The 16,671-nt window shown below is 43.7% G+C and overlaps 2 protein-coding genes across 2 annotated transcripts; one reads left to right on the top strand and one right to left on the bottom strand.

The window, feature by feature from the left end:
* Positions 1–861: 861 nt before the first annotated feature.
* On the top strand, positions 862–8,804 carry ankmy2a (ankyrin repeat and MYND domain containing 2a). The gene is made up of 10 exons (XM_020657846.3): positions 862–1,063; positions 1,467–1,531; positions 3,289–3,427; positions 3,518–3,616; positions 4,419–4,579; positions 4,909–5,123; positions 6,330–6,465; positions 6,585–6,713; positions 6,876–7,005; positions 7,890–8,804. The coding sequence occupies exons 1-10, from the start codon at positions 988–990 to the stop codon at positions 8,021–8,023; spliced, it is 1,284 nt and encodes a 427-aa protein (XP_020513502.1). The 5' UTR covers positions 862–987; the 3' UTR covers positions 8,024–8,804.
* Positions 8,805–9,804: 1,000 nt separating this feature from the next.
* On the bottom strand, positions 9,805–12,305 carry LOC136179816 (leucine-rich repeat-containing protein 72-like). The gene is made up of 7 exons (XM_065957934.1): positions 12,291–12,305; positions 12,104–12,177; positions 11,935–12,004; positions 11,747–11,828; positions 10,922–11,035; positions 10,024–10,086; positions 9,805–9,902 (listed from the first exon to the last, which is right to left on the bottom strand). Exons 1-7 carry the CDS (start codon positions 12,303–12,305, stop codon positions 9,805–9,807), a joined length of 516 nt encoding a protein of 171 aa, XP_065814006.1.
* Between the last annotated feature and the right edge of the window lie 4,366 nt (positions 12,306–16,671).

Genomic DNA, 16,671 nt, shown 5'->3' with positions numbered 1-16,671 from the left:
AGCCTGCGCGAAACTGATGAAAGTAGAACTCTTAAATTCTTTAAAGAATAAAGTTGTTATTTTAGTCTATATCAGAAGAGCAGCAGCATCCTATTCTCAAATGACAAACATGGAGCATCTTGTTCTAAAGGTTTCAACAATAAGGAAATAGGTTACTTCCTTGTGTAGTCGGTAAAAACAGTTCAAGAGAAGTTTTCACTTCAACTTGCAAGAACTTGTTTATCTGTAAAATGATGAACAGGACACAAACTGTCTCTGCACATGAGACTCTTTAACAAGGCAGACCGATAACAGACACAAATAGTTGTGTTGGGGCTTTACTCATGCAGATATGAAACTACACATGCTTTTGGCACATCATCAGCTTCACATTGTCATAAAATATCAGCACCCTGAAAAGATACTGAAAGAAACTGAAGACAGAACCACACTGACTGGGAGGAAGTCTGCAGAGGAAAATACTTTAAGAGTTCTACTTTCATCATTTAGCGCAGGCTGGTCTCGAACTCGTAAATTTACGACTTTATTCTCGTAAATTAAAAAAATAATAATAATAATTTACATGTCCCGAATCCTCCGTTTTTAAATCTCGATTTAAATACGTAAGGAGTGAACTTTCTAGACTAGAGTGGAACTGTTTATTCGAGAGAAATAATAGGGGTGGTTTCTTTTGTTGAATAAGTTTATTTTAAGGTTTTTTGTCAGTTATGTGATGGTACATGAACAATGTTTTAAAAACTATACATGTCATTTTTCTGACGAATAAATAAAACATTGCTGCAGTCAAATATGACTCATACTTTCTTTTGCCTGTTACCTTCCTCCCCCCGCCGCTCCGCGCGCAGTGGTACAGTCCACATGACAGCTCGATGCTCGCTAGCCTTCATGCCCAAGCAGCAGCAGACCGCTACAGCTACTGAAAGCCCGGATTAACTCACGAACTTCACGTTTTTCCAAGTGTCTTTATCACCTCATCTCAAGCTCTCGATGTCCAGCATGTCTGCTCCAAAGAAGGGAGACTTGTCTTCCAGCGAAAAAGAATTGTTTGAGGTTATTACTGCAGGTAAGCCTCTTCGGCTAACGCTAATCCGTCCTGAAATCATACGAGGGTTAGCATCAGTTAGCATTCATGGGCTACATGACCAAATAAAAGCACAACAACACCTTTTCTAACACCTGATTTACTTTATTTATCATATCAATTAATTTGAATATCAGTTTGCATTCTTTGCTTTGTGGTAGCTAATCTATCTGAGTTAATAATGTGCACATTTGTATCTTACTGTGTCAACACCAGTAAGCTCAACATGATGGAAAACACCCTGAAAGCATGTGTCTGTGTCATTGCCTGCACTGTAACTGTGTGTCACACTGACATTATAGCAGGTAGATTAAACACTGCATGCACTGCTGGTGAATCTTGGTGATGTATTCATGTGATAAACATTTGATTTTTCTGCTCTTAGGAAATGTCCAAGAGGCTTCTAGGCTGCTGGGCTGTAAGGATGTTCGAGTTAACTGTCTGGATGAGGTAACAGGGGCTCCATGTTTATGTCATGTTTACCTATGAGGAGTAACTTAACCCCCAGACCCGTTTTGTTCCAGCTGTAAAAAAAACAAAAAACATCTGTATGTGTGTTTAAAGTTAAATAAAAGGATGACACTTAAGAGTCTAGGGTTGTCACGATATCACATTTGAAGGATAATCCTTTATTGATTACAAGAGGGGAAATTCAAGTGTTGCAGCAGTAAACAGAACATGCATTTGAGTGCAAATAAAATAAGAATAAATACAAAAATACAATGCATTAACAACTATTAACCAGGAAGTTTAAAAGAAACTATACACGGGGCGCTGGTGGCGCAGTGGTTAGTGTGTGCGCCCCATGTGTGGAAGCTGTAGTCTTCCAAGCGGGCGGTTCAAATCCGACCTGTGGCTCCTTTCCTGCATGTCATTCCCCTCTCTCTCTCTCTCTCTCTCTCTCTCTCTGATTTCAAACTCTATCCACCGTCCTGTCACTCAAATAAATGCACTAAAAAGCCCAAAAATACTAAACTATAAACCAGTGTTGCAGTTCTTGAAATCTTTCTTTTGTTTTAAAGGTCTCCCCTCAGAATCAAAAGCATTTTCACTCAGTCTGGTCTTGCTCTCAGACTGGACAGCGGACTCCGGTTTTAAATGAAGACCAGTCAAGCCCACCACGGATAGATTATGTTTTCCACGTCATCACTGAGATTAGAAGGGAAACATCACTTTCTAAAATAATAAATAACTTCGATTCATTCATAATTTGATTTTTATCCACCGGTTACGGCCGCAAACTTCCCTGTGTTACGGTCTGAGTGAGTGACCCGCCCCCTGCACACAAGATGATGATTTTTCGGAGACATTTATGGTCTTGGACTTGTCCCGGTCTTGAAGCACTCTGGTCTCGGTTAGTGTGGTCTTGACTACAACACTGCTATACGCTCATTAATTGCTAAACAAACCAAAAAAAAAAGATAGACAGGACATTTCGGACATGCTGTGCATTAAGTGTCATGTTAAAGTTGAAGTGACCAGTTGTGCGATAAAGTCACAAAGTTAGAGATAAGGTGATGCGGAAGTTTTTTGTACCTAGCATGTAAAGTTTAAATTTTTTGTAGGACAAATTGTGCCGAGACTATTAAGCGAAGCCACTACTTCCTTTGTTTGGTGGCATATGTGTTGGACAAGAGGACTCAGGAGTCCCTCTAGAGAAGGACTTTGATGTCTTTGTTTTCATCTGTCGCTGTTTATTGTCTGCCTGTCAGAATCAGCTGTTTGGAACGGATGTCACGTCCAGAACTTCCACCTGATAAGTGTGGTGTACAACAGAATAAAACCCTTTAAAACACAACAACAAACAAACATAAGTACATTGTTATGAACCGTCAAAACAGAGTGTTTTATTCTGAAAAGAAACCGGATGTTTTAATGTTGTTTCGGTTTCTGACTTCCCGTCCCGCTCAATCTTCTCTGTGGTAAATTGACGCGCCGTGTGCCGTGAAAAATAGAAGCCTTGCGTATCTGCTGCAGAGGACTCCAGCAGCACAGTGCAGCGGAGCCAGTGGCAGCACACACACACACACACACACACACACACACACACACACACACACACACACACACACACACACACACACACTGATCTGGGGGAATTTAGTCTTCGGAGCGGTGTGAACTTTTTGAACGTATGTAATAGTGAAGCTGTCGATGTTAGTATCGCAGTATTAGTGAGCTTTTTTTTTTTCTCGTCTCGTCCACAGTACGGGATGACCCCTCTCATGCACGCTGCTTACAAAGGAAAAGCCGACATGTGCAAGCTGCTGCTGCAACACGGAGCCGACGTGAACTGCAACCAACACGAGCATGGATACACAGCGCTGATGTTTGCCGGCCTGTCAGGTATGCAGCTAAAAATATTTTTTTTAAATGTGAGTGTTTATCTCCACAGCAGTGCGACTACAAACTCCTTTTTTGCTGTTGTGCTTGTAGGTAAGACTGATATCACGTGGATGATGTTGGACGCCGGCGCTGAAACGGACGTGGTCAACTCTGTCGGAAGGACGGCAGCACAGATGGCCGCCTTTGTTGGTACGTCTGGATGTGACGTCCAGTGTGCTTGAGTCTTATATATATCATCTTAAACGCAGAGACAAGGAATCTCACACACACAACCCCCCCCCCCCCCACCCCACCCCCTCCTTTGTCAGTCGAGAATGTTTACCCTCTGTTTTTGTTCCTTAACAAAATACACACTTTTACTGTGACTTATATCACGATATGGAGGTTACAATTTGCAACTTTGAAGAAAACATTGTAAAGATAAATCTACACAGAGCAGGATAAGTGTATTGTAAAGTATTTAGGAGGAAAGAGAGAAAGAAGGAAGACATAAATCAAAGGTAGAGTTCAGTGTGTAAACACAACATTTAAATTAGGCTCCTCCTCACAGCAGTAACGAGAACACACCCACCAGGAGCATCGCGTTTCTATGCACGACCTGAAACATGAAGTTATTTTCATTGGTTGATAGCAGGACGTAGAACACTGCTAGCTACCTGAGAATATTACATCTGCTGTAATGGAAAAGCCGATGATTCAGCAAACTAGCACAAGCTAACCGCTGCTGTTTGGCAAACAGGAAGACTGTTTAGACTTTTTTTTTTTTCAGACTTTAGACTTGATTGTCCCCGAGGGGAAATTCTTTTCCACAGCACCGTTACTGTCCAAACAGCAGGTCCCACCAAAGAACATTCATACACAGAAAACAGAATATAACACAAACAGAGATATTTTTTTTTATTATTATTATTTTTTGCATCCAAACTTTCTCACATAATGAAGGTTTCTCTTCATGTTCAAAAGTTATCCGCCTCCTCTCCTGCCTCCTCAGGGCAGCACGACTGTGTCACCGTGATCAACAACTTCTTCTCCCGAGCCCGACTCGATTACTACACCAGGCCTCAGGGTTTGGAGAAGGAGCCAAAAATGCCAGCTAAACTGGCCGGTCCTCTACACAAGGTCATCATGAGCACCAACCTGAACCCGGTCAAGGTAAGTCACAGCTCGACGCGGTGGATCGCCGTCTAAAAGAGACCACAGGAGAGTTTTTTGTTTTGGAAACATGTGATACGAATTCATCTCAAGAGCGCTCCAGCTCCCTCCAACGATTGGCTGACGTTTCCTCGTACATTTCCAGAGGTCATACTCGTCGCTCCAAACACAGCAGCAGCAAATGTGACTATTCGTTCATGTAACGAGGGGACAAGCGGTCAGAGAGCTAATCAGCCGCTGGAGTGGACACCAACAGAAGGGCACATGATGAGGGATTCTTTTGTGCTAAAAATAAACCCGATTTGTGTCTATTCTTTTTTGTTTTTTAGATGGTGATGCTGGTGAAGGAGAACCCGCTGCTGGCGGAGCCCGAGGCTCTGGAGAAATGCCGCCGGGTGATGGAGCTCATCTGTGAGAAGTGCATCAAGCAGCAGGACATGAACGAGGTGCTGGCCATGAAGATGCATTACATCAGCTGCGTGCTGGGAAAGTGTGCGTCCTTCCTCAAAGACCGCGAGGACAAGCTGGACGGCCTCATCAAGAGGTGAGAACATGGAGAATATTGGGTAAAGATTGGAGACACACTACGAGTTGCTCTACAGCCAAAGAGCACCACATAAGAAGGCTTATTGAGATTTAATGTAGGTGAAAAAGAAGGACGGGGGGGGGGGGGGGGGTGATGCCTTTAAAAACAGATGCTGCACAGAAGGAATCCCACGGCATCAAAATGTTTTTGGGTAATTCAAAGAATGCAGGAAGGAGCGCTTAATGGACTCAAAAAAACTATTTGGATTTGAATTCAGGAAGTCAAAGAAAAACAAGAAAACCTTCATAGCACTCAACATTTAGAATGTCTTTATTATCATGGCATCGTCATGTGGACCCTACAAAGACACTTCCACATGTTTGAGCATCAGTCGTCCATCCTGACGAATCCTGCTGTGAAAAGGGATTCGGGGCGCCGGTAGTCTAGCGGTTAGTGCGCTTGCCCTTTGTACAGAGGCACAACTCAAGAGTGGGTGGCGAGGATTTGAATCTGACCTATGGTTCCTTTTTTCTGCATGTCTTTCCCCTCCCTCTCACTCTGCCAGGATTCTCTATCCTCCTCCTCAAAAATACATCTTTAAAAAACAAAACAATGTATACAATTCTTCAAAAGTTGGTGCCTTGGAGTTTTTGTTTTTTAGGTTAACCTGTAAAGTCAGGTGTAACATCTGCCACACTCTCATATTAATCAGAGAGAGAAACACCGACTGAAGGACGACTCAGGAAGGAGCATGACCTTGAACTTTTCTGTGTGTTGTTTACCTTCCTCCTCTCCTTCTGCTGCTCACACTTGCAAATTTGTCTCTTTAACCAAAAAAAAAAAATGCAAAATCACCTTTCATAAACTCCTCTGCTGTCCAGACAGACATCCTGACGCGATCTTAATTTATGGTCCTTTTTGCAAATGAGATGGAAGTGCAGCTTGGCTCATTTCCATCTTCCATACGAGCAGTCGTCATGCTTTATGAAACCATGCAGGAAGGGGTGTCAGTTGAATCTGATTGGTCAGATTTTGCCTTCTGGCAACTCATTGCCCAATTTATCTAAACACATACCATCCATAAAGATCCACGGGACTGGACTGGATGTGTGAAAGTTACACAGGCTGACCTGGAGTCTGAACATTTGTTTGATCAAGATAACAAGTTGTGAATCGTTTTGCATTCCCTTAGAAAAGCGCGTTTTCTTTTCTTGATCTCTCTAGTTTACTGAAGGGTCGGGAGAGCGACGGCTTCCCCGTGTATCAGGAGAAGTTCATCAGAGAGTGCGTCCGCAAGTTTCCGTACTGCGACGCCACCCTGCTGCAGCAGCTGGTGCGGAGTATCGCTCCTGTGGAGATCGTGAGTCCGAAGAAATCAATGTTATATCAATTTTGATTTTAAGATAATCTCAGTTTAGATTTGAGTGTTTTCTTGTCTTATCTGTTTTTCTCGTCTTTGTTGCCTGTCGGTCGTTGCAGGGTAACGACCCCACGGCTCTGTCGGTGCTCACGCAGGCCATCACAGGTCAGGTCGGCTTCATGGACGCAGAGTTTTGTACGTCCTGCGGAGAGAAGGGAGCCGAGAAGAGGTGCTCCATCTGTAAAATGGTGAGTTCACTCGTTCAAAATGGTCAGAGATTTTTTTCTGACTACAAATTTACTACATCTTTGCCTTTTTTTAAAACAGTGATATCGGGGAGATAACAGATTCTATACACAGATAAGAATGATACAAGCTACAGCTCCATTATTGTGTTTTTCTGCCACTAGGTGATCTACTGTGGCCAAGCGTGTCAGAAGATGCACTGGTTCACCCACAAGAAGGTTTGCAAGATGCTGCAGGAGCAGAGAGAGGCGCAGGAGGCCGAGTCCGCCAAACTGAGGATGCAGCAGAGCCAGGGTACGTCATCTATCTGAGAGATAAAAAAATGTCTCATGGAAGGCTTTCACACTCCTGAAAAACAGGAGCTGTATGTGTGAATTTCAACAGCCAGAACCCCGGAGTTTCTCCTCCAGCCTCCTCATATTTATTCTAGAGAAAGTCAGATTGAGCTGATATGAGAATGTAATAATAATAATCAGGAGAATTCACCTGGAGCGAGTTGGAGGGGACGTTTATTCCCTGTGATCGCTGCATGGTGCATAGTGTCTGCACACGACCGCTGCGATCTCATGGCAAGTAATGAAACGGCTGCATTATGTTTTCTGTTCTCCAGTATGTTCTTCTCCACTCATTATGATCCAAAACCCCACAACGCGACTGGTCTTCAACAGAAAGCAGCATGTCACTCTGCTGGCTCCCAGTTACAAATATCAAATTTAAAACTGCTGCTCGCTCACAAAACAGCCACAAAGACGTCTCCTCCTTACATATACTTTATAATCCAGGTCTACACTCCCTCCCGCCCACTACGCTCTGCCAATGAAAGGCGTCTGATCCAACCTTTACAACATGGCTTTAAGTCTGTGGTGGAACAAACTACCTAACTCCATTTGATCTGCAGAGTCCCTTTGCACCTTTAAGACCCAGCTCTTTATGAACACCTACACACTTAATGACGATGCTTTGCTGATTAGAGATCTCAAGAACAGCGGCTGATTTTGGGCTCTGCCTCTGGTCACTTCCTGTCAGCACCTGTGTGTCTGATCAGACTTCAAGCTGTTTTTTGCACTTTTTTTTTTGGAACCTGATGTTTCCTCCTCTCTAGATCCTTGCTTGTGTTGTACTTAGACTCTGATGTTCATCACTTTGGTAGCCCTAACTGTGTCGTCTTTGCGTTTCAGAGGAGAGTAAAGCGGTGCAGGAGGTCTCAGACTCGATGGTGGAGCTCTCAGTCGACTCCAACAGCGAGGTCGCTCCCTCAGACTCTGCAGCAGAAACCCTGAATCCCTCTCCAATCACAGCCGCTGACATCTGAGGATCATCAGAACCGCCTGCTCCAGAAAAAAAACATCCCAAAAACTGTCAGTGAGACCGAAAGCCAGACCAGGACTGGTCCACCGGAGACAAAGACATAATATTTATTACGGACCTGAGACTGTCACACTGGCAGGTTTGTGCCACAGTGATCATCTTTCTCTCGTTTTTTTATATGTCAAATTTTTTCACATGTTGCCGTGTGTGAATGTAAAAATAGGCGGATGTGTCGGTGGTAGAGGTCACGTGGAGGATCTGCTGTGTGTAACGTGAAGAGCTAATGGTTCACATCAATGATGGGACGTAATTCTGCCTTAACAAACTGTAGCAACCTTTACGGGGGGGCAGGGGGTGACTGTGCAGCCAATCAAAGGCGTTGTTTGTCTGCATTATAAATTTTATTTGGTCTGGAGGCACGGTGGATGATTGAGATTGGATTGTAAAGGCTGCACAATATTGACCAAAAATGTATATTTTTAAAAATATAAGCAACAGAAACTGAGGTTATTTTTAGCGTGTTGTGTAGTCGGATGTTTATGCTCAGGATTCTTCAAACTGTAACAAAAATCATGTGTCAAACGTTGTTGTTCAGAGCGAAATCAGAGCATCATGCCACTGAGGAAGAGAGCGAGAAACGTCTGTGTTCACTTTTATTTTGTATTTATTGTGCGGCCTCAGTGGACAGAGGATCGAGTCGAACACGTCCAGTGAGGCTTCGGTTGTCCAACATGTCAAACTACTTGAGCTCAAAAACTTTAAATAAAGACAGAATCTATCCAAGAGCCCATCATCAGATTGATTTCTTTTGCATTTACTAACACACTTCAAATCGTTAGCATCTGCTCGTCACAGTGATGATGTGAAATGGTTCCAAAGCATCTCAGAAACTTCTCACCCGCGCTTATTGTTGCTATGGAACAAAATTGAACTTCCACTTCTCTCGGTAGTGACCTTTATGTCCGTTTTTAAAAGGTCTGTATGCTTAATATTTGCTTTTTTTGAAAGGTGGCGTCTGTAAAAAATGTTTTATTTGCAGTTTGTAAACACAGCATTCAAACATGGCCCCTCCTCCTGGGCTCATCGCCCGCAGAAGCTCACAGTCACTGCAGGATGTAGTGTGTCCTGCTTGTAGCTACATTTCAAGCTACCACACGCTAGCACAAGCTAACCGCCGGTGTTTGTCACCTGCCTGTCCAACAGGAAGCAGACCAACTCCACGTCCACGGGTAAAAGACAACACAAGGTTCACCCTCGTTTTAGAACGAGCTTTATCCGCTTGGCGTTTCTCCTCACTGTGATTATATTTTCTCTCTGATAGGTCTGCGTAGTCTCTGCAGACACAGTCACCACCACACATGTATGGAGGCCCAGAAGGGAAGCCGGGGAGTCAGGTTCTAGCATTAGCAGCACATTAGCACTGTTGTTGTCAAAGCTGAAGTCCCGCCCCTTCTTCATTTTGATTGGTTGGTGAGGGAGACGTGAAAATGATGAGCGCAGCCCTGTCCAAAAAGTTGCACTGTTTTCAACTGAGAGTGCAGCGACAACAAACAGCTGAAGCCGCTGTGTGCGTTTTTGCCGGGCGAGGAGCAGACTGGAGAGGTCTGGTAAGCTCAACTCGGTCTAACTAACATTCAGATTTGATCATCTTTAAGCTTCTAGACTTCAGCGTTTAATTTTTTTTTGTATCATTTTATGGAGAGGCCCTTCCCTCAGACATGTAAACAGACATGCATGAAATTAAGTTATGTTTTTTTTTCTCTTTATGGGTGACAGTTTGCAGGATTACTTAGTCTTTCTGCAGCAGGCCACAGACCGGAGGACACTGTGACGCTGCGGCATGTGAATCTGGAACAACCTCCTCCTCTCCTCTGACCTCACCGCTGACAACACAACAGAGAAACATTTTTTTTTGAAGTGAAGAAGCTGTACTAGACTGTGCACAGAGTTTACAGTGTGCAGCGTGGTGAATAAAAAATTAAAAAAAAAGATTTGTGCTTTCACCTTTCTTGTCTAAAACCTTCACGGAGGGAAGGCAGTGGATCACATGGAGACGATACCCGGGTTCATGAGACATGGGGTTCAAGAAGAAAGCTGCAAAGAGACCATCATCTTTTAACAAAATTCATCAAATCAGACATGCTCTTAGTCTGTTGTGCAATCTCATATCGATTTGGTACAGAAGCCCTCAGCAATTTTTCAAGATCTTGACTTTTTTTTTTAAAGGTCACATATTCTCCTCCTCTTCAGCAACTTTAAATAAGTCTCAGAGCTCCTCAAAACCTGTCTGTGAAGTTTCTTGTTCTAAATCCACTCTGATCCTGTATTTGAGCATGCCTATAAACCCCTCTATTTCAGCCCTGCTCAGAACAGGCTGTTTCTGTGTCTGTACCTTTAAATATGCAAATGAGCTGTGTCTGACCACGCCCCCTCTCTGGAAGGGCTTGGGTGTACTCGGGCTTTCTCGCTCCATGTCCTATTGTTTACAGTGAGAAGGCAGACTCAGAGGGCAGAACAAACACCTAGCTGTGGGAGTGTCACCCACCTGGGGGGAGGGGTTACTGCCCTTTGTGATGTCATAAAGGGAACATCTCCAAACGGCCTGTTTGCCCACACAGACTGGGGACACATTAGTATTAGAGAAACATGGGGAAGTGTATTTTAAAGAATATGTGACCTTTAATCTGGGGATAACAACGCTGGTTTTTAAGTGATAATTACCAAATTTCAGTCATTTTCTCGAGATCTTGAGAAATTGAGACGTTAGAACAGGAAAACAACCAAAACGTAATCATGGGAGCGCTGCGTAAAAATCTAATTAATGGATGTATTTCTGCTTAGGTCTTCTGTATTTTTTGTTTGTTTCTGGTTCCAGGTTTAAGGCTGGTTCCTCGTCGCTCACTCGCAGTCTGGAGGTTCTGCATCCTCCTGAGCTCGTGCATTGTGTCCTCCAGACCTCTCATCTGGTTGTTGTGGAGAAAAAGAAGTCGCAGGCAGGTCAGATGATTGAGAGCTCCTGTGTGAGACACGGGGAAGGGTCAAATCAAGCTGGATGTCAAAGGCGATTCAAATTCCTTCACGAGAACTAAAAGTAATCATCCCTGAGCGCACACAAGAATCTGGTGCTCTGAAGTCGCTGACAACAGAGGACATCTATCCTCAGATTTAAGACCATCTCTGACCGCTTCAGGTCAGAAAAAAACATTTTACAACCATTTGATAGTTTTAGGGCGTCTAAGAATGGAGGTTAGAGGAGCTATTGTCCAGAAAAAAACTGATGTGTTTCTGTCCATGCAAGAATCTAACCCTGACACAGACACAAAACCATTATCTATCAACACCGCTTTTCCCACTCGGGTTCACGGGGGGGAGGGGGAGCTGCAGTTGATCCCAGCTGTCATTGTACCAGAGGCGGGGTAACACCCTGGACTGTTTGCCTGTCAATCACAGGGCTGACATACAGAGACAGACAACCAGCCACACTCATATTCACACCTATTCAGAGTCAGCAGTTAACCTAACGTGCATGTCTTTGGACTGTGGGAGGAAGCCGGAGTACCCGGAGAGAGAACCCACACATGCACGGGGAGAACATGCAAACTCCATACAGAGAGGCTCCTGTCAGACGGGGATTCAAACCAGGAACCTCCTCACTGTGAGGAAACAGCGTGCTCCAACGTGCAGCTCCAAAACCATTATTATTATGATGGGAAATGTAATGATTCACCTGATATCGACTTGATGTTGTTGTTGTGTAGATAAAGTTCAGTCAAGCAGCAGTTAACAGATCGACAGCTGAGCTCCCTGATCTGAAAGATTACCACCAAAATAAAAATATATACCAATCTGGAGGTCGTTCACTCCATTTATAATCACTCTGTTGCTGAAGTTTGCAAAGTAGAACCGAAGCTTTACCTTGTTGTTATTCAGCCACAGCTCGCGCAGGAAGGGAAACCGTGACAAGTCGGGGACGCTGGTGAGTTTTCTGTTTGGAGTAACGGTACAAAATATTTGTCTGTGTAACATTGTAGCTCCATGAACTTAAACTTTTCTCAGGGAGCTGCAGTGTTTGCCGGCGTCTTACTTCTTAGCAAGGATGAATCGGCAAACATCAACATCTCTTCTTACTCCACACCTCTGCAGAGAGTCCTGGATGTCCTGGAGTTAGGAAGAGAAGAGAAGAAAAGATTCAGTAGCTGAAGTGTAAAAACAGTTGTATTTGTTTTTTCAGGGGGTTTAAAAGTGTCAGTGATTTTGGTTAAGCTGTGTACCTTGTCCGTATCCATTGTCTGATACTTTCAGGTCAGTCAGGCCTGTTGCCGGGAAACTGCTGCTTGAAATCACAACAAACAAATAATTCTGTGTTTCAGTTTTAAGTGATTTAAAAAAAAAATATTGTGAATTCATTGATGGTGATAGATTTGGATTACTTCTCAGTTTAATTTGATGGAGATGAGTTAAATATCTCCTGTGAGGATGAGAGCAGTCCGCCAGCAGAGGGCAGTGTTTCACATGTTTTGAAAAGCCAACACAGTCAGTTTAGTTCTCAGCTTTTTGCACATTATGGCTCCTGGTATTCTGCAATTCAAACTTATCTTCTGTGGTCTAACAGCTGACTTCACTGATACATATCTGTAAATAGGAGAGGTTTCTGTTTCTGTTGAGAAGACAGGACCGTGCGCTGGGACTGACTGGCAAAACAGTTCAGGGTGTGTCGCCCTCGCCCAATGGCAGCTGGGATCGGCTCCAGCCCCCCATGACAGTATAGAGAATGGATGAGTGGAGGCAGGATTTGTGGATAGAGTCAGAAACAGGGATGAGAGGGGGGATGACATGCTGTGGATGTGGCTCAGTGTCACAGTCGGTCATCTCTTAACCGGAAGGTCTCAGGTCGGGGGTTCGATCCCCCAGCTCCTGTGGCCACACGTCCAAAGTGACCTTGGGCAAGACACTTAAGTTAACTAAGTCGCAGCTTCATCGGCAGCATGTGAATATGCATGAATGGATTAGTTATTACTGGGTCACTTTACATGGCAGCCTCTGCATTTTGATCTCTGTCTTGGCGCTTTGCATTGTGGGAAACAGGACGCAAAGAGACTGGTCTCATGCATACTGTACATTTTTCCAGAATCGGCATGACATCCAGGTAATTTTGGCATGCTGCACGTCTCGCATTTGTGTGCATACTTCAAACTGCACCTTGGAGAAATAAGTACGTACTGCTTGTGTTGATGCCACCGCAGTTATGGCGGCCACGGCAAGATGGCAGCGACCACAAACCGCTCTGCAGAGTCGTCTATAGAATCTTTACATGGAACCACAAGCCGCCAGAATTTTGATCAAGATTTGATTGTCACTGTGATGTTTCTGTAGTTATGTTTAAATATGCACAAGCATCATGGCCGTCTGGAAAGCGTTGTTTTAAAACTATTCAAGTAGTAAACGTAGCGGTGATAATTATAAAAGGATCTTTCTCAGGGAAGTACACAAGGCTAAAACCTCCATCCATCCATCCATCGTCTTCTGGGATCTTTTCCAAACTCTGCCGCCTCGTTGACCTCTCTTCCTCTGCTTTGTTTCAGGTGTTGTGCATTCCTTTTGTCCCCCCCCTCCGGTCGCCCTCGCCACACCTCCCATTACTTGCATGTGGGCGCTTCCTGATCACGCACACACTCCCTCCATGCGGCTTGTCAATACGCCATTAACCCGGCCACCTTTCACTTCCCATGAGGGTTATGAGCGAGTGACATCCTGCCGAGTTTCACCGCCGCTCTCTGTGAGAGCACAATGCCGCGGGCCTATCATTTTCACTGTTCTGCATTCATTCCCATGAGGAGCTCACAGGGGCGTTGAAGTGTAAACAGTCCTCTGAATAGATCGACTCATGTTGTCCTTCAGTTCCTCTCGGAAGTGGTGGGAATGATGCTTTGGTGGGAAACGACAAAAGAGCGAGGAAACAACAGATTTGAGTATTAATGTTATGATAGACTGGGTTCACTGAAGAGAGTAACTCTGAGTGAAGACGTTACATTTTTAACAAATTTAGTTTTTAAGGTTGTGGTACTGGAATATTTCTGCACTTATTAAAGGTTTATAATTTGTATTTTTTTTTGTGTTTACATTTTTTTTTTAATGTCCCTCAATCAAACAACAATTCCAAAGTCACAACAAGGCAGGTTAATATGACACGATACATCCATCCTTGGTGTAGCACCATTACCACAGCTCTTATTGAACTACGTCTTTTGTTTGTTTATTATGGTATTTTGGGGTATTTAACCTTACAACCTTTGAATAAAAATGTATGTTTCACGTAATTTTGTCAGGCCTTAAGAGTCTTGACAGTACTAAGCGATATGTTATGACAGAATTTAAACCAAACCTGTCCTTTTTTTGGGAGGTTCAAATCTAACTTTACCTCCAAATGGGACGCTGTGCTTCATCGGCAGCGTATGAATGTGATTAGTTAACACTGATGGTCACTTTACTCAGCAGCCTCTACCATCAGTGTGTGAATGTGAAGGTGTGACCTGCGGGGTAAAAGTGCTTTGAGTCAGAAGACGAGAAAAGAACTATACAAGCTCAAGTCTCACATCTTTGTTGCATTACTTTATGTTTTTATTGAGCATCCGAAACCACAAATACAGTAGCTCCAAATAAAGTCAATAAATGTGAGATGACAGCTGTGACCTTGAAGTTTTGGGACGTAGTGCATCTAAAAATTATCTTAATTTCCTCCATGTTTCTTCTCCTCCTTCCTCCTTTCTCTTTCAAATTTTATGAGGTTTCTACTTCCTGCTTCTCCCTTCTTTCTGTCTTCTTTTTCTAATCCATCCTTTTCCTCTTCTTGTTTTTCTTTCTGGTTTTCCTTCTGGTTTTCCATTTCTGCTCTCGATGCCTTAATTGTTTTTTTCCTTCTTTTTGACCCGAAATTAACCAAAATTTGAGGAAGGACATTTTTAACTGACTGCAAAACTAAACATCTTCTCTGCGCAACAAATCAATCTTGCAAAATATTTACATTTTGTTCTTTTTCCTAAACTTTCACTGCGGTTTAGAATATTTTCTCCACAGTAACCTTTCTCTCAGGAAAAGAGAGAAAACGAGAGAGAGACAGAGAGAGAGAGAAAGAGAGACATCCTCAGGCCTGAAAAGGGACCATGTGATAATAAAAGCAAACAGGTAAGTGATCTGTGTATCACCTGACATTCACATGAGCAACAATTAGTGTCTCTGCACGGCGCCTCTTTTCAAATCAGAAAGACGAGCCCGGATTGAACGTTCTCCTCTGAAGAAGTAATTATATCTCCTCTTGTTTAGTGCAGAGGAAGCACAAAGACTCCAGTTAGTCTGGGCTCTCCAATCATCGGACGTGTGACTGACAGGGACTGAGAGGTGGGACAACACACACACAACACACACACACGCACACACACACACACACAATATCAGCTTTCATGGTGGAATTAAATGTGCGGCTGAGAGCGGCATGTTGCAGCGTGGAGAGAATCTAACGTTTGAAACCTCAAGACACATGAAGGTTCAACATGATTTGGTGTTTTTAAAGATCAGCTGTGAGAGTGATGCTCCATTAAAGGTGAAAATAACAGTGAGTTATGATCCGCAGATGAAGCAATTCGGGGGTTAAGTTAAGGACACATCGGACATGTTGCTGCAGGAGCTGGGGATTGAACCTTCTACCTTCCGGGTTGAGAGACGATGACTCGACCAACTGAGCCACAGCCACTCCTCATTCATAGATTAATCTGACCCACAGGACAACAGGAAGAAAGTCAGAGGGCTCAGATTTCTGGAAGAATTCAGGATTTCCTCATCAGAGTTTGTATGCGTCTGTTTTTCTTTGGCGGGCTGATTTGGTCAAATGAAACACATCAGGCTTCAGCATGGATAGAAACGTCCTGTGGGTGTTTATATTGCTGTCCCTACAGCCTCACTCATCAAAATGGAGACGGACATTCAAAACACATTTTACACGATGGATATTAACTGCAAAATTAAGTCATGAAAACAGTCATGCACACACACAGCGCTGTTCTCACCTGCTGGCTCGGCCAATCCCGTCTCTCCGCTGAAATTTTATTCATCCTTTATTTTAGCAGGGAGGACCCACTGAGAGCGAGGTCTCTTTTCCAGGAGTGCCCTGCAGGAATACCAAAACAAATAGAACAAATGTGATGACAGTTAAAAAAAATTGGCACTGAAACACTTGTTCATACTTACAAACCAAGACCATTTAAATGATTTCACATTTTAATACAGTTGCATTTCCTCACCGTTTGAAACATGAGAGGGCAGCTTAGCCAGCATTTGAAAGTTATTCCACTTAACGGGTGCAGCAACACTGAAAGCAGTCTTTCCCCACTGGGCAACTGACTCTGTTATTACCTCTGAAGGTGCCACAGAGTGGGGAACCCTTCATCCCCACATTACACCTCTGTGATATTCATATCAACGGCGGATCATCACAGGGACGTAAATATTGTCAGCAAATAGTAAGTCAGCCACTGGTTCGTGTAGAAGTGTTGATGATCGCCATATTGGAAATGTTGTCTAAAGCCGTCTTCACATCTGCACTCTGGAAACTATCTAGATCATTTCAAGAGGACTGCTCCAGAGATTCTCTTGTCCTGG

The sequence above is a fragment of the Labrus bergylta genome, chromosome 8 (assembly GCF_963930695.1).
Source record: "Labrus bergylta chromosome 8, fLabBer1.1, whole genome shotgun sequence".
Lineage (NCBI taxonomy): Eukaryota > Metazoa > Chordata > Actinopteri > Labriformes > Labridae > Labrus > Labrus bergylta.
The sequence above is the reverse complement of the archived record's forward strand: the minus strand, read 5'-3'. Positions and strand labels throughout refer to the sequence as shown.

Excerpts from the sequence above, each read along its gene's own strand:
- ankmy2a (XM_020657846.3), top strand. The coding sequence starts at position 988 with ATGTCCAGCATGTCTGCTCCAAAGAAGGGAGACTTGTCTTCCAGCGAA. Across the intron at positions 1,064-1,466 it reads GTTTGAGGTTATTACTGCAG|GAAATGTCCAAGAGGCTTCT; the intron begins GTAAGCCTCTTC and ends TTCTGCTCTTAG. Across the intron at positions 6,714-6,875 it reads GGTGCTCCATCTGTAAAATG|GTGATCTACTGTGGCCAAGC; the intron begins GTGAGTTCACTC and ends TTCTGCCACTAG.
- LOC136179816 (XM_065957934.1), bottom strand. Across the intron at positions 12,005-12,103 it reads CGATTCATCCTTGCTAAGAA|AAAACTCACCAGCGTCCCCG; the intron begins GTAAGACGCCGG and ends TACTCCAAACAG. Across the intron at positions 9,903-10,023 it reads GAAGGTTTTAGACAAGAAAG|CGGTGAGGTCAGAGGAGAGG; the intron begins GTGAAAGCACAA and ends TTGTGTTGTCAG.